The sequence below is a fragment of the Somniosus microcephalus genome, chromosome 3, assembly GCF_052327205.1.
Source record: "Somniosus microcephalus isolate GS21.2 chromosome 3, FLI_Smic_1.0, whole genome shotgun sequence".
Classification (NCBI taxonomy): Eukaryota; Metazoa; Chordata; class Chondrichthyes; order Squaliformes; family Somniosidae; genus Somniosus; species Somniosus microcephalus.
This window is the reverse complement of record NC_140989.1, coordinates 299682736-299707719: the sequence shown is the minus strand read 5'-3', so window position 1 is coordinate 299707719 and position 24984 is coordinate 299682736. Positions and strand designations below refer to the sequence as shown.

The 24984-nt window shown below is 45.7% G+C and overlaps 1 protein-coding gene across 3 annotated transcripts in view; it reads left to right on the top strand.

Annotated features, from left to right (window-relative positions):
- The window catches only part of fggy (FGGY carbohydrate kinase domain containing), a 420841-nt gene that overhangs the window by 222109 nt on the left and 173748 nt on the right, over positions 1 to 24984 (top strand). For all 3 annotated transcript variants that reach the window (XM_085982838.1, XM_085982840.1, XM_085982839.1), the window contains exon 8: positions 10083 to 10186. In XM_085982838.1, the coding sequence (XP_085838964.1) occupies positions 10083 to 10186 (104 nt within the window). The remainder of the gene's footprint in view (positions 1 to 10082; positions 10187 to 24984) is intronic.

Sequence of the window (24984 nt, the reverse complement as noted above, 5' to 3'; positions counted from 1 at the left end):
TATGGGCAGGCATGTTGAAATACTATACAAATGACAGAAATAGAGGAGTAATCAATTACATAGACTTAGGCCGCGATTTCGCCTTCTGAGGCAAGTCCGGTGCGGCCGGGGTCAGTGGCGGGGTGCAACCCTGCTGCTGGCTCCATCCTGCTCTATGAAAATAATTTTACGATGATTGGGCTTGTTAAGCCCGGCCTGCGCATTTCCCAGCCAATTGAAGGAAGCGGGTCTGATGACATCACTTGATGACGCGTCATCAGCCGGTTTCCTTAAAGGGACCGTGCGCAAATTGTTTTTGACAGTTTTGCTGTCAGTGTTCTACAGCATTGAGGTGCTGCAAACACTGACAAGCACTGCACAGAGATGCAGGGCTGCACCCAGGCTTTCCCATGACTTCCTCCATATGCTTACGGAGGGAGTCACAGCACGCAGGGAGGTCCTCTTCCCTTCCCATGGGCGGAAGAGACCTCCCCAGGAGATCAACACAGCCTGATTGCACATTGCACAGGAGGGCACAAGCAGAGATGTCATCAGGAGGACTAGGCTGCAGTGGCACAAACCTTTCAATTATCTCAGTAGATCATGAAACGTTACTGCAAAGCCACACTCAACCTCATCCTGCTGTGCTTCTCATCACATCACCATCACTCTGCCTTCCCTTCCCTACTCACACCAACTTACCTTGCACCTCCACCCATCCCTCTCTATCTACATTATCACATCCCCATCTCACTAGCCACTCCTCACACTCACCCTCATCCTAGTCCAATCATACCAAAAACATTTCCTAGCCGACCCGCCTCCAAACGCCCCCGCTGACCCCCTGAAAAATTCCGGCCTTAGACTCCATTAAAAACTTTTTTTTACCTCAGCCAGCACACTGCAGCAGTCCTCGGCGGCTAGTCTCACGCCCCCTCCAGCCAGACTTTCCATTAGAGGCCAGAAAACCCAACAAAATTAGGTAACTGACCTTCAAAGCAGAAAATTGGGGTCAGGGCACATCCTTATGGCTGGTGCAAGTTCTGCCATTTTGCACATCCGTCATCAGAACAGCCAAGCGGAAAGTCCAGGATATAATGTCTTTGTTTATTCTAAAGCTAGCATATATAATGTATAGTTGCTATTCCAGTGGTGCGCTGGGTTCTAGTGGGTGGATCTGCTTGCTATGGAGCTGGTAGGAAGTGGGTTCGGAACCAGCAGCTCCCCTTGCAGGGAGTCCTTGTGTGTCATGCATGCACTTCTGGCGTTTATCATAAATACAGGTTATCCTCCCACAACTTCTGTCAAATGTGAAATTGCCCTGCCAGTAATACTGCATACCCCATTACACTGCCTGCCCACAGGCAGGTTCTTAGTTGACTTAACTGGTAACCATGTGACTACTGATTATTAGTAATTCTGCAAAATAACAAAAAAACAAACAGAGCACCCCAAACATTTCATTAAGGTTGAAATAATGGAAAGAAAGAAACACTGCATTGATTGGTCGGTTGATAAGCAGCAGGAATGTTTCCAACAGCCTGTGGAATGACATGAAGGCCTTTAACCCTCAAAGGGACGCAGAACGTAGTCGCACTTTCCAATTTTTAGTAGAAACACAAGCCAGAATGTTCTGATTCTAGCCGCCTATCATCATCATTCATGCAGTATAAATCAGTTGGCTGATAGCAGAAAATGGGCCACCAGTAAGTAATATGCTGAGTTTGTATTCTGATGCATTTTCCAGTGAGTGGGACCAGCACTTCAAACAGCCGGAGGCTTTGTTTAAGTATTAATTTGTGGGCATTTTCTTACTGCACACCATTATCTGCTGTTCTGACCTGCAACGTACCGGACGTAAAGATTACCCATTTGAAATGGGTGTCCAGGATTGCTGGGCGGTGATCAGTATTTAGGAGGTCATGGAAAGGACACTGTTATATAAAAGTAAGTGTATTTTAGCAACTTGTTAACCATTTTCCTTCATTTTTATTTTATATTTTTCCTATGCCTTTTATGTTCTCATGAACCTTTATGCCAATTATTATGTATTTTTTATCTGTCAAGCAGCATTACTGGCACCAATGAATTTTCCAGCAGGAATTACCCTTTCTGAGGTCCTTGGAAGAAGAGGACAACCTATGAAGGGATGCCTGGCAGGTCAGGCTGTATAAGAGATGCTCTGTGCTCACTTGCCTGTATCCACATCTGTAAACTGAGCTGAACATACCTCACTTTGACAGATGATGAATTCCCATCCTCACACTTTGGGGTGCTTAAAATGAGCTTTAAGCTTCGTAAAACAAATGCAAAAGAAAAAAGTAAAAAATCCACCCAAAAAAATGGAACAAGGAACCCAAAAAGTAAAAAATGAGATAAAGTCCTAAACCGGCAAAACACAGCTTTAAGAAAGAACAACTCAAAGGTCAAGAAGGAGTTTCCACTGCGACTTTTTGGGGGGAATCTAGAGCACTGCCTACAGATTTCCCAGGCAGAACCTGGAAAATTGCAAGCATGTGCACTTAACAATTTTTGGAGGCTTACAAAGGCTCTCATTCAACAGGAGTGAGAACAGCCCAAGTATAGCTCTGCTGAAAAAAGTGGGCAAGGCGTACATCTGCAATTTTCAGATTCCCCAAAGTTAGTCATGCACCTGTGTTCCGCTGCATAACATTAAAATTCTTTTCCGTAGAATTTTCTCTACCAATGGAACACTACGGGCTGGATTTTATGAATGGAGACGTGTTGGAGGCGGGACTGCTGTTTGCACAGTTTCAGTCCTGCCTCCATCAGCTTCTGACCAACCAGAGGGATTTTCCCCTGATTGACCTCGTTAAGCCCGCCCAGCGGGCTCAGCAGGCCAAATAGGGGGAAGTCAGTGACAGAGCACGTCAATGTATTTTTGAAAGAAATTTCATCGTTTGACAGCTCTGTGAAGCTGTCAAACACTGACATTCTGTATAGTTTGTGTTCAGGACTCATCAAACCTTTCTACTTTGCAGAAATCAGCTAGCTGTTGGATCGGCGGATGCAACAGCCAGTCTGTGATCTCTAAAATAGAGATGTCGGGGACTCCGGCTCCACAGCGGCTGAAGGCTATAGGTAGAAACAAAGGCAAGTTAACATTTTCTAACACTTTACACTCACCTCACATACTTACCACTCCACACTTGCACCCATCACTCACCTCTACATCGCACTTTCAGACCCCTCCGACCCCCGCAGACCTACTCACCTCCTACACCCTGGCAGGGTTCCCCCAGGTCGGGAAGCCCGCACTTCAGGGGGATAATCCTATTTTCTGCCTGTTAACAGGCAGTTAATAGGCTTTAATCCCTTTCCGCCTCCAAGGAGATGGGACCCAGGGCAGGACGGCTTCCCGCCTCCTGGCAAGAGGGCATGGAGGCGGGTTGGGGGCGGTTTGCCACCCGCCCCCAAATTCTGCAACTTTCCTGGCAGTCCCGCCTCCATACCCGCCTCCTCGGGGCTGAGAAAATCCAGCCCCAAGTGATCTTTGGCTATTTCAACAGCCATTTGGGTTTGTGCGCAAGTGGAGTGGTTGAAAAGTAATGGTATTTTCCACCTGGTCTTCCTAACGAAATAAAAACAGTTGATTTTTTGGGGGGGGGAATTGAATATCGGGCAAGGGATTTAACAGACTGCCAATGCAATACCGCCCGTTTTGTGCCACCGTCCAAGGTGAATTTCTATCCCAGACATAAAGAAAAACAGGACAATCCCACCTATCTTGACTCAGTCTGCTATCTAGTCACTGAGTTAGTATAAAGCCTTTTGTACTTGATAACCATTCAAATTTAAACTGGGCAGTTCAGTTTTAAAGATTCTCATCCATAGAATAGCACAAATGTTGAAGAAAGTACTGTAGTTTGATGTTTTAAAAACTGCATTTTGTTAGAAATAAGAAAGTCATAATATGCAAATGTAAGTATTGTATAATTAATTACTCAAGAGATGCTGCTATACATACCTTCATTCCTGTTCTAAATGTGAAATTTCTGTCAGTTTCTAGGACCATTGCCCCCTGCACCTTTACTGAGGCAAGACCTCTCAGACTGCTGTGAATTGCAGTCCAAATTGTGTTCAATAAATCCCACCAAGAATACTTCTATTGAATTTAACAGTAAAGTTTAGGGAGGCACTGTCTTCCAAAGTCACTCAGCTGAAAAACAGAACTGGAATCCTTTCATACATGCTGGACTGCCTGTCCAAACACCTTCTACATGGCTCCCAGCTCATTACACAGACTGGATTGCCTATACCAATGAACTCAACATGGGAGAAATTCATTATAGCCCAGGAATAGGCGGTAACTTTTGAAAAGTTTGAGAATTAGCGCCAGGCGCTAATGCTTCAGACTGCACGCAAAATTCAGTCTCATTGCACAAAGAAAGGATTGGAGCGCTAAATCAAGCGCAAATGGCCGAGCTCAGTGGCATTAATCTCGAAGCGCTGACCAATATCAGGTGCAGTCTAATCGCAAGTCATCATTGCTACAGTCTTTTTCCAGTTCTTAAAGCGGAGGTTAATTGATGCTGCAGAACCTCATTCTCAGCATTGCTGGCTGTACAGCTACCTCAGCAAGCAGCAGCATGTCAAGTAGAAGGAGCCGGACGACTCAAGCAGCTGTACTGATGGCAAATTGACGCCCCAGGGAGAGAGCCCGCAGATTCTGCGATCAAGCATTGGAAGCGTTGGTGTTCGCTGTGGAGAGACAGAGGGCAGTGCTGTACCCAGCAAGTGGCAGGAGGCCCTCGCCGTAAGACTTCCGCACCATGTGGAGGGAGGTAACCCAGCTCATCTCGGGCAACTCTGTGGTGCCCAGGATCTACACACAGTGCAGGAAGAAATTTAATGACCTCACTCAGATGGTCAGGGTGAGTCCATGCTTCAACAAATGCTACATACCACCATCTGAACCACACTCTTCACAAACTGCCCAAAACACCACACCCCCAGCACTCACCCACCAACAATCTCTACCTACCAACACTCACACCCACATCTCACACCTTGCACACAATGACAGCTATTCAACTATGGCAGGCACATCACCCAAACATATTGCTCCACACGCACTCACACACTTTCCTTTCTCTTGCAGGCCAAGGTGGCTCACAATAGGAGGTAGAAGGAGTACACAGGTGGGGGACAAGCTGACACCCAACCACTGTCTGAGCTAGAGACTGCAGGTTATTGGGTGCCAGGTGGTGAGCGCCGTGGCCACCAGCGACGTTGACCCCCTTGGTATTGTTCATCCCTACTCCTCCTTCTCACATCCCACTTCCCCCTCACCCCACAAGCCTTTCACACTTTCCAGCTAATCATGCTGTATGCATGCATTTCTCCCCTCCTGCCCCCTCCCCTCACCTTAACCCGAATCTTGTGCCTTTATGCTTTCAGATAATGAGCAAGCACCTGAGCAGCCTGTCCCTGAGGGTACCGTTGAGAGCGAGTCGGGAGAAGAGGAGGAGGAAGAACACACCACGTCACTGCATGTCTCACCCGCAGGCACCAGCTCAGATACTGGCACTACGCCTTCTTTAGAGGCTAGTATAGTAGCGGGATCTCCACAGGATGATGCACCGGGGACGAACGGGCTTCAGCAAGGCCAGGGGGAAAGGGTAGCTCGGGAGCCAGCTTCCGGGAGGGCGAGTTCTGCTGCACAGGACTCAGATGAGGACCTCGATGGGGAGGCCTTTAGAAGAAGGGTGATGGGCATGCACACAGAGATGATAGATGCAATGGCAAGGGTGCCTGAGAGCCTCTCGGCAATGGTAAGGAGCGTGGAGGAGTCCGCCTCCAACATTGCACAGAGCTCTGCACATACCATGGAGCCCATCATTTCCAGTCTGCAAAGGATGGTAGCCTCCCAGAGAGACCGTGACGACCCAAACCTGATGCTACATGTGATGGGCGATCTGGCAGCTTCCATTGCAGCACAGGCGGAAGCAACGCAACGTCTTAGTGCTGTAATGCAGTCTATGCTTGGTGGCATCCAATCTCAGACTGCTCTCATGCAGTCTCAGCTTGATGCAACACAAGCTCTGACTGCTGCCATCATGGCTGGGCTTGCCACCGTCCACCGGGGCTTTCATGGTGTCACAGCAGGCCAGCAATCTGTGCTCCAACAGATTGCTAGGGATGCTGAGGTGCTGCACCGGGGGAGTGGCAGTGGGTCAGTGGAGCAGGAAGCTGCTGTCCTCTCTCAGGATGACAGCATTCCTGTTCCTCCCACCACTGGCACTCCGCCATTGTCCTTGTCACTGCCGGTCATCTAGCCAGCCCAGACTGCTGCCGCCTATGCTGAGTGGTGCAGTCTACAGCCGGGCCTTCCAGGCCCAGAGCTGGTCGAGGGCATCCTGCAAGGCCATCAGAAGTCTCCCGCATGGACACTCAGCAGCCTTCCACTAGCCCTGCTGCAGCCACTGGGCCAACACTTCGTAGGAACACTAGAGTAGGCAAAGGCACAGTAACTAGGGGCACTCAGGGACTGCACAAGGGTGAATAGTTAATACTGTTGTTGTAAATATGTGTTCACTGATTATTGATAAATTTATTAATTCAGCTTGGATTATTTTGTGGTGTCTCTCATTTCAGCTTTGCGCTGTGGTATGGCCTGCGACAGGGATGGAATGATGGGGATGTGGTGAGCAACAGGAATCTGGGGTTTAATTTATTGGAACCGCAGTCTGATGAGGCGGTCACAGACTGCCCTTCCCGAAGGCCGATTGAGTGGCTGCCTCCTCCCTCACTCCTGTTCCTCCTCCTCCTCGTCTTCCTCCTCCTCCTCATCTTCCTCCTCCTCTCCCTCTTCCTCCTCCTGAGATGGTCCCGCAATCTCTGGTGGCAAGGGCTGGGCCCTCATGATGGCCAAGTTGTGGAGCATGCAGCAGACGACCACGAATGGGACACCCGCTCAGCCAAATACTGGAGGGCTCCTCCCGAGCGATCAAGGCAGCTGAACCGTTGCTTGAGCATCCCGATGGTCTGCTCGATGATGTTCCTGGTGGCGGCATGGCTCTCAGTATATGAGTGCTGGGCAGGAGTGTTGGGGTTGCAGACGGGAGTCATGAGCCAGGTGGAGAGCGGATAACCCTTGTCTCTGACCAGCCAGCCGCGAGCTTGACATGGTGGCTGGAAGAGTGCTGGAACACCAGTCTGGCGTAGGATGAAGGCATCATGGCTGCTGCTAGGATAGTGGGCATTCACATTGAGGATTCGCTGTCTGTGGTTGCACACCAACTGTACATTAAGTGAGTGGTAGCCTTTGCGGTTATGGAAGATGTCAGGATTGTTATGCAGTGCCCGCAAAGCCACGTGGGTGCAGTCAATGGCGCCCTGCACCATGGGGAAGCCCGCTATCCTGGCAAAGCCACATGCATGTTCGTCCTGCTTCTCTCTGGTGATGGGGGAGAAAATGTAGTCCCTTCTCCTACTGTAGAGAGCCTCTGTGACCTCCCGGATGCAGTGATGGACGGCAGACTGAGAGACGTTAGCTATATCTCCTGTTGCAGACTGGAAGGAGCCACTGGTGAAGAAATTGAGCTCGACAGTGACTTTGACTGCCACTGAGAAAGCCGTAGTCACCCTGATCTGAGGCTCGAGATCTGCTTGCAGGAGGTGGCAGAGCTCTGTGACCACCTCCTTGCTGAAGCGGAGCATTCTAATACACTGCTCCTCGCTTAATTGGAGGTAGGAGAAGTACTATCGGAATAACCTGTTGAGAGCACTCATGGCCCTTCTCCTCCCTCTGGCCACATGTTCCAATCTTTCTCGCTGCTTCCGCTCCCTCCACTGTAGATCATGGAGGGCAAGGTTGACTGCCAGTACAGCCCCCATTAATGTAACCAAGTGTAGCACTTTGATATGTTGTGAGAATAAATGCAACTAATTGTTAGTAGCCGCAACACTCCTGATACTAAACAACCTTTAAACGACACTTGTCAAACTGACAACGAAGCAGTGAAACAGCACTAACATGATAGCTGCAACTCATTACTCATGATCCCTTTAAGTAGCGCCCCTGGAGCCGGCATCAGCCTGCTTGACGTCGGCTCTCGCTTTCACTGTGGGGGCGAGGTGCGAAGGCAGGGGGCGACAATGAATTTTGCATATCGGGCACCCAGTGAGTGTTGCACGCTCACTGACGTCACGATCTGCCTGGTGCTGAGGTTCCCGGTGGTAACGCATAGCGGCAGCGCTACGGGGGGAGGCTGGATTTGCCTCGCCCCAGCGCTGCTGCATCAGCACCCCATTAGCACCCCTGCCACGCGCTAACTGGAGGTGCTAACCAACTGAATTTTTCCCCCAACATGTCTCCCAACTCATTACACAGACTGGACTGCTGATACCAATGTCTACATGTCTCCCAGCTCATTTGCACATTGTACAGAAGACTAATACTAAATTATATACAAGGATGGGTCTCTGATGTCTTGGAAAATCCAGAACCTGCTTAATTTTCTCATTGGAGAATCAAATGATGAGTAGCTATGGGAGACATGTAGAGTGCACTGGGAACAGAGAAAAATAATTCTCCTTTTCCAGAACCCATCTATATCTGGCCAAGATCAAGATCAAGGATTTTTGACATTGTTGCTGAGAATCTCACAGTTCTATATCGGTTTTCACTGTATGAGATTACTTAGACTCTGAAGGCCGTGAGGTTTGCGTAGGCTTTTGTTGCATCATGTTTCACAGGCTCAAAAGGCGAAGACTATTCCTGATAATTGAAAGTCATTTTTGCAATAAGAAATTTGAATTATACAATAATTTGAGTTAAGCAAGATAAGTACTGCAAAGTGGAAATTTATTGCTGAAAAATTAAATTATTAGATAATTTAAATGAAGTGACTTTGAAATTAAGAGCAGTAGACTTTAGGGGGGAAAATAAAGCATCGCGAAAAAGTTAGTGCCCCTCTGCCGTAAATTCAGTAGTAGCAGCCCAAGCAGGAGGTGGGGCGCTACTGGAAAGTGCCCCACATCCTGCTTGGGGCGCTGCTACTGAATTTCGTGCCACTACATGCAACAACGCCACGCACGTTGGCACATAGTACCGCGCCATTGCAGGCCTCCTCCCCTGATTAAAGGGGAGGGGCCTAGTGCTGCACACACTGGGGCCCTGCTGGACCACCAGGGAGCCATGAAAACAGACTGGCAGAAGAGGAGTGCCGGGCTGAGCGATCGTGGCAGGCACCCCGCATAAAGAAGTGAAAGGGGGCAGGTGCTGGCAGTCGGCCAAAATAAAAATGGCCGCCCGACACCTGCCCTTTAAGTAGCGCTACCGCCGCTGCAAAGACACCCCGATCCTGTCAGACATACCGTCCGGCGATAGGTCAGGGGGCGCAAGTGGGGCGTTGCGCACGGCGATGACGTCAGCGGCGCGGGGCGATACTGGCTACCGCCGCCACTAACCATCTGCTGAATTTCGCGGGAGGAGTCAGCGGCGCCACACTCGGGCGCTAGGGGATTTACACCCCGTTAGCGCCCTCCAGGGGCACTAACGAGAGGCGCAAGCCAACCCAATTTTTCTCCCTAGGTCTTTGTGGTATCGCAGTCATTTCTAAAGGTTTGGGAGTTGCATTGTCAGAGAAAGTTTGTTGCAGTTTTAACTCAAAGGATTCTTTTGTTCTACACATCATGACGGTAGTTAAATGGAGATGCAGAAAAAATTACAAATGCTATAACTGATAGTGGCAGTAAATTGTTTATATCATGCCTGCTTTAATGGTAGAGAGCTAGGTTAGGACCCTAGACTTACAAGCTTCACCTTGGAGCCAACTCAGTTGCAAAATGCTCAGTGTAAACCCACATTCTGAGATACCCGTACAAAATCGTACCTCCAATAATGAGGTTCCATTCTAATGTTGACACCATGAGGACACAAGTTAGTTGTGGCACTAGTGTCCACCTCTTATGTTTGTGGTGTAATGCCATCACTATACTGCTCTTCTGCACGGTGAATCTGGAAGACTGGTACAAGATATTAAAGGAATAATAAGTTACCCAAAGTGAGTTTCAGCAGAGTTTGGATAATTAAAAATGATTGTCTCTTTCTCAAGAAAGGTGTTTTGTTTCCCTAGGTGTGATTGGGGCAGATGCCAGAGGTTCCAACTTGCCTTGTGAGACCAAGCCAATTACATCGAGGCTTGCTCTCATCTGTGGAACATCCTCCTGTCACATGGGGGTAAGGACTTTCAACAATGTTTCAAACTGGTAGCCAATTTCAGCACAAACACAACAACATAACTCACAAATTTTATGAATTATTCAAGTCTTTTGATCGCAACTAACAATTAACCAGGTGTGACCACTAAAACAGGATAAGGTTGTTTGTGCAACAGTATATCATTCAAAAAATTTAACAACAAACCTCGAGCAAAAGTCATTAGGTTAACAAAGAACTTGAATTTATTGTTAAAACCAGAGAACAAGCATGTTTTCTCTAATATGTGTTTTGTTAAATGAATAACGTCGGTGCTGGCCTCCCTTGCGTTCCTTAAACCGAGCTCTCAGAATTTTATTTAAATAATTAGGTGTGAATAAACTCAATCCTTGAGTGGATGTATATGTCTTCTGTGGTATGGAGGACGTCGGGTCCCTCAATTCGCAGTGTGCCCATGTTTACCAGGTTGCTGTCCTAAACACCCAGATGGTAGCTTCCTACTACTGCTTCTGCAGAAAAGAGAAAAATAAAAATTGCAAACAAATGGTGACAAATTCCAGCATTGCCAGAGGTATTTTTCACTGATTGCCCAAGAGTTGAAAATAATGCATAGTTACCCATTAACATTTTGTCTATCGCAGCTATGTTGGCCCGGATTTTGCATGGAGAGTAACGGTGAGGCTAACAGTGCTTACCGTTATTACGGAGAAAATCGGACAGCAACTTCCAGAGTTTGCACATGCGCATTTAAACCCTGAAATCCAGAAGTTCCTGTCAGAGATACCCCCGCTCCTCCACAGGCTGCCCAATCACAGACGCCACAGATGCCCTGTAGAGGATGCTGTGCTAGATCAGATGCTGGATCTGAGCAAGTCTACACTCAAAAGCACACGCAGACTTTGTGGGCAGCTATCAGCGAGGTGAACGGCGTGCGTCATTCCTTCGCCATTGACTGCAAAATCCGGGCGGTTGTGTAGGTTTGTTACACTTGCCCATAGACTTTCTATGGGCTTTTGCACTAAAAGTTACTGTCAGCCAACTACCCAAAAGGTGCAGTGCCATTTCTGGGATCTGTGTGAACAGGGCAAGCAACTATGTATCTCCTTAACCAGTCAGATTTAAGTATTGTGAAATGACCAGCATAGGAAGTGTAAGTTAGAATAGTGAATTAAAAGTCAAATCAGGTATAGAAAGCTAAAGAGAGTGAAAAATGGATTAAGAGGAGAGAGGAAAAAAAGACAAAAATAATTTTTTTTTTACTTCATTTAATCTTTAAAAAAAATCTCCAACAACAATTAAAAGGTGGAGGAATGAGACACCATACTTGTAATAGATAATTTTTTACTGCCAGAGAGGTTGTTTGGCAGTAATTAAGACTTATCATGCTGTTAGAAAGAGTACTTTGACTGAAATGGACAAGCCCTCACTTTCTGAGGTGAGTTTAGTTCATATCTACCATGCAGTATAGGAACTTCATAGCGTTCAATATTTATCCCTCAATCAACATAACAAAAACAGCTTATCTGGCCATTATCACATTGCTATTTGTGGAAGCTTGCTGTGCGCAAATTGACTGCCGCATTTCTGACATTACAACAGTGACTACACTCCAAAAATACTTTATTGGCTGTAAAGCGCTTTGAGACGTCCGGTGGTCATGAAAGGTGTTGGATCCGTGGTTCAGTGGATAAATAATTACACGGATGCTGTACATAAACAAATAACAGGTCTTTACTGGAGGAGGGTCATCTCTAGACTGGGGTACAGAGGCATGCGCACAGCTTATATACCGGTGTGGTCACTGCCGGTACTACAGTATACAGGGGCTGTAAAAAGTAGTTCTGACTTAAAGCACATACACTACAATTCCTCCCTTTTTAGATTAATAATACCCCCTTAATATTCAAATAACAATTACATTTTTACATGTACATTCAATAACAAAGGTCCATTTATAGATTCAGTCTTTGGGGCGGCTTCCTGACCCTTTCGGGATAGCGCCTTTCCGGAGGTTCTTGTTCTTGGTGCAGAGGCGATTCTGACCCCTTTTCATCGGGTAGTTCATCGGGTTCCACTGCTACTGGGTCTGAAGTAGATGCTACCGGTATGTCGGGTTCATCCCCAGGTACTCGAAACATGGGGTTGACGCCTTCCTGTGACGCTAAGATCTGATCGACGTGGCGTCTCACAATGTTCTCCCCGACATCCACTGTGTACATTAATGGCCCCTGCCTTGTACATATCGTTCCGGGTTGCCACTTCTCTGTTCAATAGTCACGGGCCAAGACTGGTTGCCCTACATTGAAGCTCCTTGTCGGCTTCTCGTTGATGTGCTGGAATTGTTTGTCCTCAACATTTCTTCGCACATTTGGTCTGAGCAAGTCCAGACGAGATCTCAACCTTCGGTTAAAGAACATCATGGCCGGGGTCTGGTTGGTAACTGCATGTGTCGCGTTTCGGTAGTCTAATAAGAAATTGTCCATCTTATGCTGTAGTGGAATTTCCTCGTCGCACATGGCCTTTATCGCCTTCTTAAAGGTTTGTACGAACCTCTCAGCCAATCCATTGGTGGCTGGATGATACGGGGCGGATGTGTAATGCCTTACCCCATTCCTTTTCATGAATTTTTGGAACTCGTCGGACACAAACTGTGGTCCATTATCAGAGCAGATCTGCTCTGGCAAATCGTTTCTGGCAAATATGGTCCGTAGGACTGCAATTGTTTTCTCTGTAGTGGTTGAAGACATCTTTATCACCTCAGGCCACTTTGAATGAGCATCCACTGCTATTAAGGACATTGAGTCCATGAATGGACCAGCGAAATCAATGTGCACCCGTTGCCATGGAGCGGAGGGCCACTCCCATGGGTGTAGAGGGGCATGTGGTGGTGCATTTTGGACCTTCTGGCATCCTAAGCAGCTCTTAGTTAGGTCTTCGATTTGTTGATCGATTCCCGGCCACCACACATAAGCCCTAGCAAGGCTTTTCATTTTCACTCCCCCCAGATGACCTTCATGTAGCTCCTTTAGCACTCTCTCCCTTAACTTGAGTGGAATCACCACTCTGGATCCACACATCACTGTCCCCTGGCATACTGACAGCTGTTCTCTTCTGGATGAGAATGCTGGCAACAGTGAGTCGCCATGTGTTGGCCATCCCCTCACCGTCAATTCATATACCCGTGACAGCGTCGGATCATTGCGGGTCTCCTTCTCTATATCCGCGTTTGCTACTGGCAATCGTTCAATTATCGATGAATAAAATATCTCGATAGGGTCCACTGCTGGTGCTTCCTCCACCGTAGGCAGTGGCAGGCGCGATAGCCCATCAGCGTTCCCATGCTGTTTCGTGCCTTTATATGCTATTTCATATTGAGTCGCCCCTAGAAACAGGGACCATCTTTGTAACCGCTGTGCAGTCATTACTGGCACGCCACCTTAGGATTAAAGATGGAGACACGTGGTTGGTGGTCAGTCAGCAAGGTGAACTGCCCATGCAGATAATGGTTGAATTTTTTTACTCCCCATACTAGGCTGAGGGCCTCCCTGTCAATCTGGGCGTAGTTGCGCTCGGCTGAGGTTAGTGACCGAGACGCAAAGGCTACTGGCCTCTCCAACCCGTCTGGGAATTTGTGCGACAGCACCGCTCCAATGCCGTAGGGTGATGCATCACACGCCAAACGAATTGGTAGTGCTGTGTTGAAATGGGCCAACACCTCTTTTGATGTGATCAATTCTTTACACTTCTGGAAAGCTCGTCTACGTTCGTCATCCCACTTCCATGGTACCCCTGTTTGCAGTAGGGTGTTCAGCGGGTGTAATACCGTAGACAAATTTGGTAAGAACTTGTGGTAATAGTTTACCAGTCTGAGGAACGACCTCAGTTGTGACACATTTTCCGGTGCTGGAGCCTTGACTACTGCCTCAATCTTGTCAGGGGACTTATGTAACCCCTCTTCATCGATGACGTGGCCGCAATACGAGATCTGTTTCTGGAAAAACTCGCACTTGTGGCGATTAGCTCGTAGCCCATATTTCTTTAATCTGGCGAGCACCTTCTCCAAGTTAGCGAGGTGATCACCGTCATTTTCGCCTGTTACCAAGATGTCATCCAAATAACACTGGGTCCCTGGAATCCCTTGCAGGACCTGATCCATCGCCCTTTGCCAGATAGCCGGAGCCGAGGCTACTCCAAACACCAGCCAGTTGTATTGATAGAGACCTTTATGGGTGTTGATCATAAGGTAATGTTTCGAAGCTTCTTCTACCTCCATTTGCAAGTACGCCTGGGCTAGATCAATTTTGGTGAAGCGTTTACCACCAGATAGCGAGGCGAAAATATCCTCAATTCGTGGAAGTGGATATTGCACCGTGTGAAGGACTGGGTTCACTGTCACCTTAAAATCCCCACAGATGCGGACCTTCTTTGGTTCCCCAGGCATATTACTCAACGACCTCTTCATTACAGGAACGATGGGTGTAGCCCACTCGCTCCAGTCCACTTTGGACAGTACTCCTGAACGTTCCAACCCTTCCAGCTCTGCTTCAATCGCTGGTCTGATCGCACAAGGCACTGGTCTGGCCTTCAGAAACTTTGGGCTTGCATTATCCTCTATTTTAATTGTTGCTGTTACTCCTTTTAGTGTTCCTAGTGTCTCCTGGAACACTTCTTTTGCATCAGTTAGCATTTTTGACAGTCGTCCAGGTGTGACGTCGTCATCCTTTTTGGCCTCCACCTTCAGTGCCTGTATGGAATGCCAATCTAAATGTATCTTCTGGATCCATTCACGTCCTAGCAGTGGTGGCCCTCCATTTGGCAATACATATATATCCATTTTAGGTATTTCCTGGCCTTTATATGTCACTTTCACCCTTATTTTTCCTTTGGGGTAGACTTTTTTGCCCCGTATACGTCTTCAAGACAATCTCTGTAGCTTTCAAGGGTATGTGTGAAAATAGCCGCTTGTAGTCTCTTTGATTTATGACTGTTAGAGCTGACCCTGTGTCCAATTCCATTTCCACTTGGACTCCGTTTATCTTGAGTGTAACCCAGATAGTCTGGTGATCCTCCATTTCGGTTACATTATGTAGTTTCAGACAACCCAGCTCCTTGCTTCCAGAGTCTGTGTCACTTTTCTGTTCGTCTGAACCACTGTCCATCACCTGGTGTACCTTTTTGTACTTCTCCTGTGGAGATTTCTTACTGTTGGTTTTCTTCCCAGACCTGCAGACTCTTGCTATGTGTCCTGCTTTCCCACACTGTCTGCACACTTGGTCCTTGAACCAACAATCTTTCTGGTCATGTGTTGTTCTGCCGCAGCGATAGCACTTCCCTGTTCCATAGGTCATTTCGTTGGTGCCATATTCTTGCGGTCTCCGTTGTAGCTCTGCAGCGCCCCTTGCGGCTGCTTCGTGTGATACTGCCATACTGAAAGCTTTGTCCAGCGTAAGGTCCTTTTCTGATAGAAGCCGTTTCTGGGTTCCTTCACTTTGTAGCCCACACACAAACTTGTCCCTTAACGTGTCTGCTAGTCCTGCTCCAAACTGGCAGTATTTCGATAGCTTGCGCAGTTCCGTTAGGTATTCAGCATTGCTTTCGTCTTTGTGTTGGTTCCTTTTATGGAACTTAAATCGTTCTGCTATCAGCAGCGGTGTGGTGTTTAAGTGGTCCTGTAGGATTTCTACTATGCTTTCAAAATTCTTGTTTACCGGCTCCTCTGGGGTTATTAGATTTCGCAGTAACCCATAAGTTTTTGCACCCATGGAATTTAACAGAACCAGTGCTTTATTCGCCCTGCAGTACACTTCAATACGTTCCACATATGTCGCCCAATCTTCGACTTCATTGTCGAACGTAGAGATACTGCCACTCTTCGGCATCCTTGGTTGTGCGTTAACTATCCCCAGTGGCGCCTCCCGCGCTTCCCCTTCTTCTCCGCTGGCACAAAATGGCGTCTCCCGCGCTTTCCTTCCTTCCCGCGCTCGCCCGTCTTCTCCGCTGCGGCGTCGCAAAATGGCGTCTCCCGCGCTCTTCCTCCTTCTCCGCGGCTCAATGGCGCCTCCCGCGCTCTCCTTGCTTCTCCGCGGCTCAATGGCGTCTCCCCTTGCTTTGCCCCGCGGACCCTGATCAGCCCGTGATCCCTGGCTGTGCTCTGCGTGTTCTTCTCTTGATATTTGTCGACGCCGCTCAGTCTAGAACCCGGCTGTTTCTTACCCTCTCTCTCTCCGGTTTGCAGTATTTTTCCTCGACGCCGCTCGGTGATCAACCCCCGGCTGCGCCCTGCTCTCTTCACCCTCTTTCTTACCCCGTCAACGCTGCTCGGCTCTCTCTCTCTGCCGTCGGTCGGCTCCAGCCGCCGCTGCTCGGGAAGGGTCTGCTCTGGACCTGTTGTCGGTCTCTTACTGCTCATTGTGGCTGGGGAACCAAGCCCGGCTCTCCACAGCCTCCCCAGCGAAGTTGGATCTCTGCCTGACTGCTGGGCGGTTGCTCGCGGTCGACGCCCGTGTTCCTGGATTCGACTATTTTTTTATTTTTTTTTATGTTGCAGGTAGATTCGCATCAACACTCGTCGCCATTGTTGGATCCGTGGTTCAGTGGATAAATAATGACACGGATGCTGTACATAAACAAATAAAAGGTCTTTACTGGAGGAGGGTCATCTCTAGACTGGGGTGCAGAGGCATGCGCACAGCTTATATACCGGTGTGGTCACTGCCGGTACTACAGTATACAGGGGCTGTAAAAAGTAGTTCTGACTTAAAGCACATACACTACAAAAGGCGCTATATAAATGTAAGTCTTTCTTTCTTTCAAGGCATTTGAATGGTGAATCAGACATCGAGATCGCGTTTTCGCAAAGCTAAAGGCGGAGCACCGCATCTTGGAAAGCCACTTTCGGATTTTCAAATTTAGTCTCTCTATCTGCGCTTGCCTGAAGTTGCTGTGCGCTTTGCGCATAAATAAGTGAGCGCCATTAACCTCACTACTATTTTGACAGTAGATTGTGGCCCATTATTTATGCTTATTAAATTCTATTAATTGTCAAGTACAAAAGGTTCTTGATTGTAGTACATATTTTAAGTGAGATTTTTAGCATTTCTGTAACGCATTCAGGTTTGCCAGACCCAGCAATTCAAGGTGGTCATGTTTTGTTTCAAAGTGCCCTAAGGCAGTGGTGATAAATGTTTGGAATTAATTTACTGCAGTGAGAGGCCTGTCTGATCAAGCTGATATTTAAACTGCTTTTGATCAGCTTCAGGTGTACCTAGCCCTAATGCATCACCAACAATAACACCTTTGTAAGATAATCTACAGAGAGGAGCTGCTCTCTACATGAATTGACTGACTCACTTTATTGTGGTAATGCAAATAAAACTGCGGACTGACTGAAATAACAGGGATTCAAAAGATGATAGAGCAACAATTGAGGTGCACTGGCCATGGGATTTTACTAATGAAATGAGGAAATCTTTAGATGTACTGTCATTTTAGAGCTCAGTAAATTTATGCGCTCAAGTATTTCTCAGTGCTTTTTGTTTAGGGTATGAATGCATGACTTACTGATCCCCATGTATGTGATGGATTGTTGGGAAACTCAGCAGTTTTATATATGATGACCATATCCAGAGTATCTGACCATGGCAGTGATTGTTACACGCTACTGCATCTTCACACTTACACCCATTTATACTGTAGAATTTATATTTATAGCTTTTAGTGGAAGTGGCTGCAGAATAGGTTGTGGTTTCCTGTGTACAGAATTTACCCGGTTTACACCATGGAAAATATTCATAAATCCAGAGCAACATTTGAACAACTTTATACGATAGTTGGTCACTTGTAACTTTAAAACAACTGTGTTCTTTTGGGGGAATATCGGTTCTGGCCAGCAGGGTTAAAATTGCAATGTTACTGACAGGCAGAATAAAATAATGGTTGTGTAGGCCGACACCACCTTCAGCAGCCATTTCATTTTGCCAGTGCACTGTTTTGCTTCTGGAAGCAGGGAATTAAATCCTTTTGTGAGGTATTGTTCCTCATCCCTGGAAGCAGGTGGGCCGCCTCATTTCTATTACAGCATGACCTCCAAAAGTGACACACTAGGATACTCTGCAAAATCATAATACAGCTTGATGTTGACACTGGATGTCAAAAGAAAGAACTTACATGTATATACCATCCTCAGGAGGTGCCAAAGCACTTCACAACCAATGAAGTACCTTTCAAGTGTAGTCACTGTAGTAATGTAGGCAAAAGCGACAACCAATCTTCGCTCAATTTCCGCAATAAAAATGAAAATCGGGAGAGATGTATAACGGAAAGTTAATTCAATATCGCCCGCATTACACTATTGCCCAAGGTCAAAATGACCCCGACTGTCTGTTGTGGCACATAGAATTGCACTTTCTGCTCGCATTAGCCCGCTACGTTCTAGAAAGCAACATGGATTCAGTCCCAGGTTGAAATTTTCAATACTAAAGCCATACTAATACAGTTCAGCCTACAACCTGTGTTAGGTGCAACATCGTAGGCCAGAAAAGGGGGTTGATCTAACAGTGACATATAACATGGAAATAAAATTAAATTGCAGTTTTACAAATGATAATTTGCCTGAAGATTCAAAATGCACAGTTTGTCAATAATGGCCTGGATTTTGCGGTGGGTAACTGTCAGCGTTCGCCATCATTACCCCTCCGAAACTAACCGTAACTTCAGAATTTAGCGCATGTGCATCAAAACGCAAAAATCTTGAAGTTACAGTCAGCCATTCTCTGCGCCGCTACAGGCTGCACTGTGGACACACTGCCACCACCACCCCCACACCATAGCTGGCGATCAGTGAAATCAATAGAACTGACGAATCCTTGAGCTTTTCCACGCTAATATCGCTGTTGAACACCCCATTAAGTGTTAAACCTTGTTGGAATAGGTGTAATTGGAGTTTTAACAGCATAGTGACTGCTAAACAACCGTTCTGGCCCTGAAAAACTAATTTTTATATTGGTGGAATGTCAAATTTCTCCATTATGATAAAAAAAAATTAAAAATTATTAAAGTTTGTTCATGATATTTCAGTTTCTACCTTAACCTCATGTGTATGTCCCAATCTTTACTTTGCTCTCTGTAACATTTTTAAAAAGTGCAGATAATCAGTGCTTTTCATTTCCTGGTTTGCTGTCTGTGATAATTCTTCAATGTGATTGGCTGTTTAGACAGCTTGATGATGTCACGGCTGCATCACGCTAGGAATCCCCTATTGACAGCACTACAATTAAATACACGTCGAGAAACCTAAAGTTTTCAACACCAAGATCGCGAGATCTCTGTGGGCAGGTTTCTTCGAGGTCAGCAGTGATCACAGTCACATCGCCACTGACTGCAAATTACAGGCCAGTTTTGGCCGCTTCGTTTTCTTTATGCATTTTGTGGATTGATTCATCAGGTCCCAGATCATCATTGGAGTTTATGTTCAAAAAATGGATGAAAGGTTAAAAGTGTATGATAGATGTAAGTGTGGACAAGAATGTTTGAATGTCATACTCTGAATAGGATGGTTGCCGTTTATGTTGCAGTGCAAGCCCTGAGGTCATACTGTGTAGAAGCTCAACTCTGAAGCTGTGGGTTTTGAACGGATACATCTCCGATGTCGATATAATGTGTATGTGTGGGCCCAGAGTGAAACTATACTCTGCCTCATCTGTGCTGCTTACCTTCAAATGTCAGGGAATGCTAATGTAGTGATGTCGTGTCACTACACTGCTATCAGTTGTGACTGCATGCATGACTGAATTGCTGCCTCTGAGGTCTCTTGTAATCTAAGTACTGCAAGTCACAGCCCCTTTCAACAGTGAGCTGTATGAGAGTCACAACAATTACAGGTGATACTTTGGTTATCACAGCTTTGTATATAAAACCTACCCAGCATGGGGCGGGGGGGTGCAACAACCTCCACACAGTTTGGGTCAAACACTCCCTGCCATAGCATCACAGTCCACTAACACTATGCCACTAGGCTGTTACTGTGTTTTCTTTTTCTTTAAGTGTACAAGTCCCTCTTCAAAGTTTTCTCTTCTTTCCTTCCTTTTATAATGGTCCCAGTTCTGTAAACCAACTGCTGCTGAAATGGAAAATCGGAGGCCCTCAGTATTGCTGGTGTGCTATTGCCCAGTGTGGGGCTTGAGGTGTAATTCTGCTTCTAATCTTTAGACCTCAAGGGGAAATACCTGACTACAAATTTGGTGCCTTCTTGCATGTTGTGTATCTGGGCATGTTTAAAAGAGTGATAAATGAGCAAGGAGAGGGGAGTGGAAGTGAACAAGAAAAAATAAGAATGAATGAGTGAAGTAGAAAGGAGGAGAGTGAAACAGAATGAAGGAGGAAAAAGAAAAGCAAAGGGGAGAAAAGCAAAAGTGAAGGAGAAGTGGTAGAATTGAATGTATCTTCTCAAAACTGAAGTAATAGCAGCAGATTGAAATCATAGCATAGAACTGCTCACACTAAACAGCAGTAATAATCTGTTGTAAAATCTGAAATCACTTTTATTAAGTGAACATTTAAAAATGTAATTCAATGTAATCAGTTCAAGCCTCCACTGACAGTCCTATCCATCAAGTTCCCAGGCTAACTAATCACCAGCAGCTAAATCCCTTCATAAAATGTGCTTTTGCAAAGAAATATACATGCATGATGCTTATTTCACCCTCTCAGTTTGAGAACCACTGCTGTACACAAATTGGCAGTGATATGATGGTTCCAAACATGTGTGTCAGCCAGCAGCCTGATGGATTTCTTGATGGGTTTATACAAATTGTACACTTATGCTGTCACAATCAACATGGTGGACTTGGCTGTGTAAGGTTACAACCTCTGGTGTTTGAATAGTTTGTTCAGAAGCACTAACTTGTGTGGAACTCTAAAGCTGATTTAAATTTTTCAAGTTCTGAAGATCCATCCCAGCAGTCACTACGACTGCTCAGAATGTGGCAAATTCAGATCAGCTGATTTTAACTCACACAGACTGCTGCTCAGTTCTGCTCTCCCCAGTGCTGCCTCTGTACTCTACCTGCTCCTTGACTCCATGGCCAGTGACCATTTTTTGAATGCAGTGGATGAACCAGGGAGTATTTTATCCAGCGTAAAGAATGTGCTGGCTTTTAAAAAAAGACGATCCGAGTGTCTAAACAGTTGCCATTCGACAACTCCGATCCACCTGCAGTTGTTTGAAGGAGCCAAATAGAACGGCCCACTCAGGAGCAGTGGTTCTGCTTTGAGTGAGGCAGTTGTCTTAGGCTAGGGTGCATTGAGGCTCCAGTATTAACACTGGGAGAGCAGTTAGTCCTATGCTCCCTTTAAATTGGTACCTATCAGTTTGTTGTAAATTTAGCAAAGGTCACAGTAAGAGCAATGTTGCGCAACTATGCTTAAGGTTTGCCTCAGGGCTATAACTGGCTTTAGGAAGATAAAGCACTGGACTAGGCCGTTCAGCCCCTCGAGCCTGTTCTACCATTCAATTAGATCATAGTTAATTTGTACCTCAACTCCATTTATCCACCTTTGATCCATATTCCTTGATACCCTTACCTAATTAAAATCTATCGATCTCAGTTTTGAAAATTTCAATTGGCCCAGCACCCTCAGTCTTTTGGGGGAGAGAGTTCCATATTCCCATTACTCTGTGAAAAACTGCTTCCTGATTTCACTCCTAAATGGCCTAACTCTAATTTTAAGATTGTGCGCCCTTGTTCTGGATTCCCCCGCCAGAGGAAATAGCTTCTTTGTACCTATCCTATCAAATCCTTTTATAAGTTTAAACACCTCGATTAGATCACCACTCAACCTTCTATACTCAAGGGAATACAACCCAAGTATATGTAACCTGTCCTCATAATTTATCCTTTTGTTCTTATGTTCCTAACCCTTTAAGCCCCGGTATCATTCTGGCAGATGTGCGCTGTACTCCCTCAAGCCTAGTGGGGTATAATTTCCTCTGATTTATGTGTTGCACATAAATGTCCTTTGTGCACTAGTTTAGGACAGTTGTTAATCTGTTTATTAATGGCTTGTTTTGGAGCAGAGTACTGCACTACCGAGGGAGTTAAACTCCTTCATATTTTGAGCCATTAATATGAAGTTAAATAGGAAATAGTTTATATTTTCAGGAAAAAAAATCCATCACATTTTAAAGAATGCAATGAATGGTGCATTGCTTATAGAATTGTAGAAACCTACAGCACAGAAGGAGGCCATTCAGTCCATCCTGCCTGTGCTGGCTCTTTGAAAGAGCTGTTGTGCTTAGTCCTTCACCCCTGCTTTTTGTCCGTAACCCTGCAAGTTCCTCATCCTCAAGTACCTGTCCAACTCCCTTTTAAAATTATTTATGAAATCAGCTTCCACCACCTTTTCAGGTAGAATGTTCCAGATCCCGACAACTCTGAGTGAAAATTGTCCACAATAGTCCAGCTGAGGCCTAACCAGTGATTTATAAAGTTCTAGCATGATCTCTTTGCTTTTATATTCTATGCCTCTGTTTATAAACCCATGTAACCCATATGCTTTCTTAACCACCTTATCAACTTGCCCTGCCACCTTTAAGGATTTGTGTATATGGACACCAAAGTCTCTCTGCTCATCTGCACTTTTCAAAATCATGCTATTTATAGTACACTGTCTTTCCATATTAGTCCTCCCAAAGTGCATCACTTCACACTTCTCTACATTGAACTCCATCTCCCATGCTTCTGCCCATTTCATCATCCTGTCTATGTCATCCTGACGTCTACAACTCTCCTCATCACTATCTAATACGTTGCCAAGTTTCGTATAATCTGCAAATTTTATAATGCTGCTCCCTACACCCGGGTCTAGGTCATTTATAAAAATTAAAAAGAGTAATGGACCCAAAACTGACCATTGGGGAACACCATTGCAAACCACCTCCTAGACTGAAAAACACCATCCACCACCACCCTCTGCTTCCTGCCACTGAACCAATTCCGTATCCATACCGCCACTTTTTCCTCAATTCCATGGGCTTCGATCTTCTCTGTGAATTTGTTACAAGTGCACAATGTCATGAATCGCAACTTCTACAAGTAACTCAGGAAGTACTACTGAACGGCCAGCTGAGGGCGCCGCCCGAGGAGTATAAATACTAGGGCGTGGGCCCAACTTGACCAGAGACAATCTGGAAACAGGAAGCTAGTGGCTACTAACTAGACCTCCATGTTTTGTTACAAGTCGATTAAAGCCTTGCTTTATGTACAACCAAGTGCATAGTGAGTCTTTATTACGTCACACAATACTATGATTGATAATGCCCCCCTGTAACACTGCTCCAAACAAGATACAGCCCTAGAACTTACCTCATTCAGCCTTCCCATCCTCTTGTAATCAGCAGGCTTTTAAAATCCAAGATAGGCATCACCCAAACACTATTTCTTGAAATACCTCATTTTCCTTTGCTATTACCATCCTGCTTTTTGAGTCTTGGCCCTTCACCTAAGCTTTTCAATTGAAAAAAAATTAACTTGTTTTTGTAAACAGGTGAACAGAAAGGACTGCCATTGTCGGGGCTAATCGTTTGGGTCTCCAGTTTCAAAGAACCAGTGGCTTTTTCAGTTTTATGGTGATTCATACTTTTATTAGAGTAACTAAAGATTGTCTATATTTTCAGGTAAATCTAGTTCCTGTATTGCTGAATTCCAAACAAGCACTGACCCAAAGCCAGAATCTTAATGTTTATCTGTAACTACTATGCCCATCTTTTTTACATATGGATGAGAATTTTTTTTTTAAATCACAGAGAAAGTCAAAATGCTTAGTTGTATTACATTGCTAATAATGGAAGATGAGTTAAGTTATAATCCTAGTGCATGTTGAAAACCAAAATGTTAGTTTTTTGAGTAAGGAAGTCTCTTTCCTTTTCTTTATCTTCGTAAGTAATAGAACTGTAATGGTTACACTCGGTCCTTTGCTGGCCTTGACATAACTAAGCATATTGGCCCAGAATTTGCTGCAATTTCCAGAAATAACGGCGAGTTTACAGCGCACGCCATGAATATGTAGAAAATCCAGCAATTGGTGGTGATTCGCAACTCACGCTGTATCTCTTCCTTGCCACAAATTGCTGGACGATTTGCAACGCTCAGCCGTTAGACTCACAAAAACCGGAGCCTCCATCAACCTCTCCATCAATGTCAAGAGATTGCTGCATTTGCACTGCAAAAACAAATTAAACTTGCCGCAGAAAGTTAGGGCTGCTATTTCATGGCGTAAGGGCCCTGATAATGGGGTAATTTGTGTTTCCCACGGCCTTCCACTTTGAAACCAGTTAGCAATTAGCAATAATTGTTCTGCATATGCCACATAAAGCACGCAACCAGGGTGCAAGTTAAACTGGGGAGATTATAAAAAGAAGTAAATCCCTCACAGAGGAAAAACCATGCATTAGGAAAGACAACTAAATGATAGAACTGAAAGGAAACAAACAGAGCACAGATTGGAAAGTGCTTTACTAGACGTGAATATTGCTGATTGAGAATACGCGGGCTAGTAACTGGCTGGCAAAGCAAGGAATCTTTCTGACCAGCAGAAGAAGATCATGAAATTTGATTTGTTGTGAATTGCTATAAATTATAAAGCTTTCGCGTGTAGGCAGTTGCTGCCTTCGGTTCCGGAATTAAAAAGTTATCTGAACCCTGGGCAGGAGGGGTTCTTACTCATATGTTTACGCGGCATATTCCATAGGCAATAAACTTAGAACTACACATTTTCCTGCATGTAATTCGGGGATATTTTAATAAACTTCATTTAAATAATCA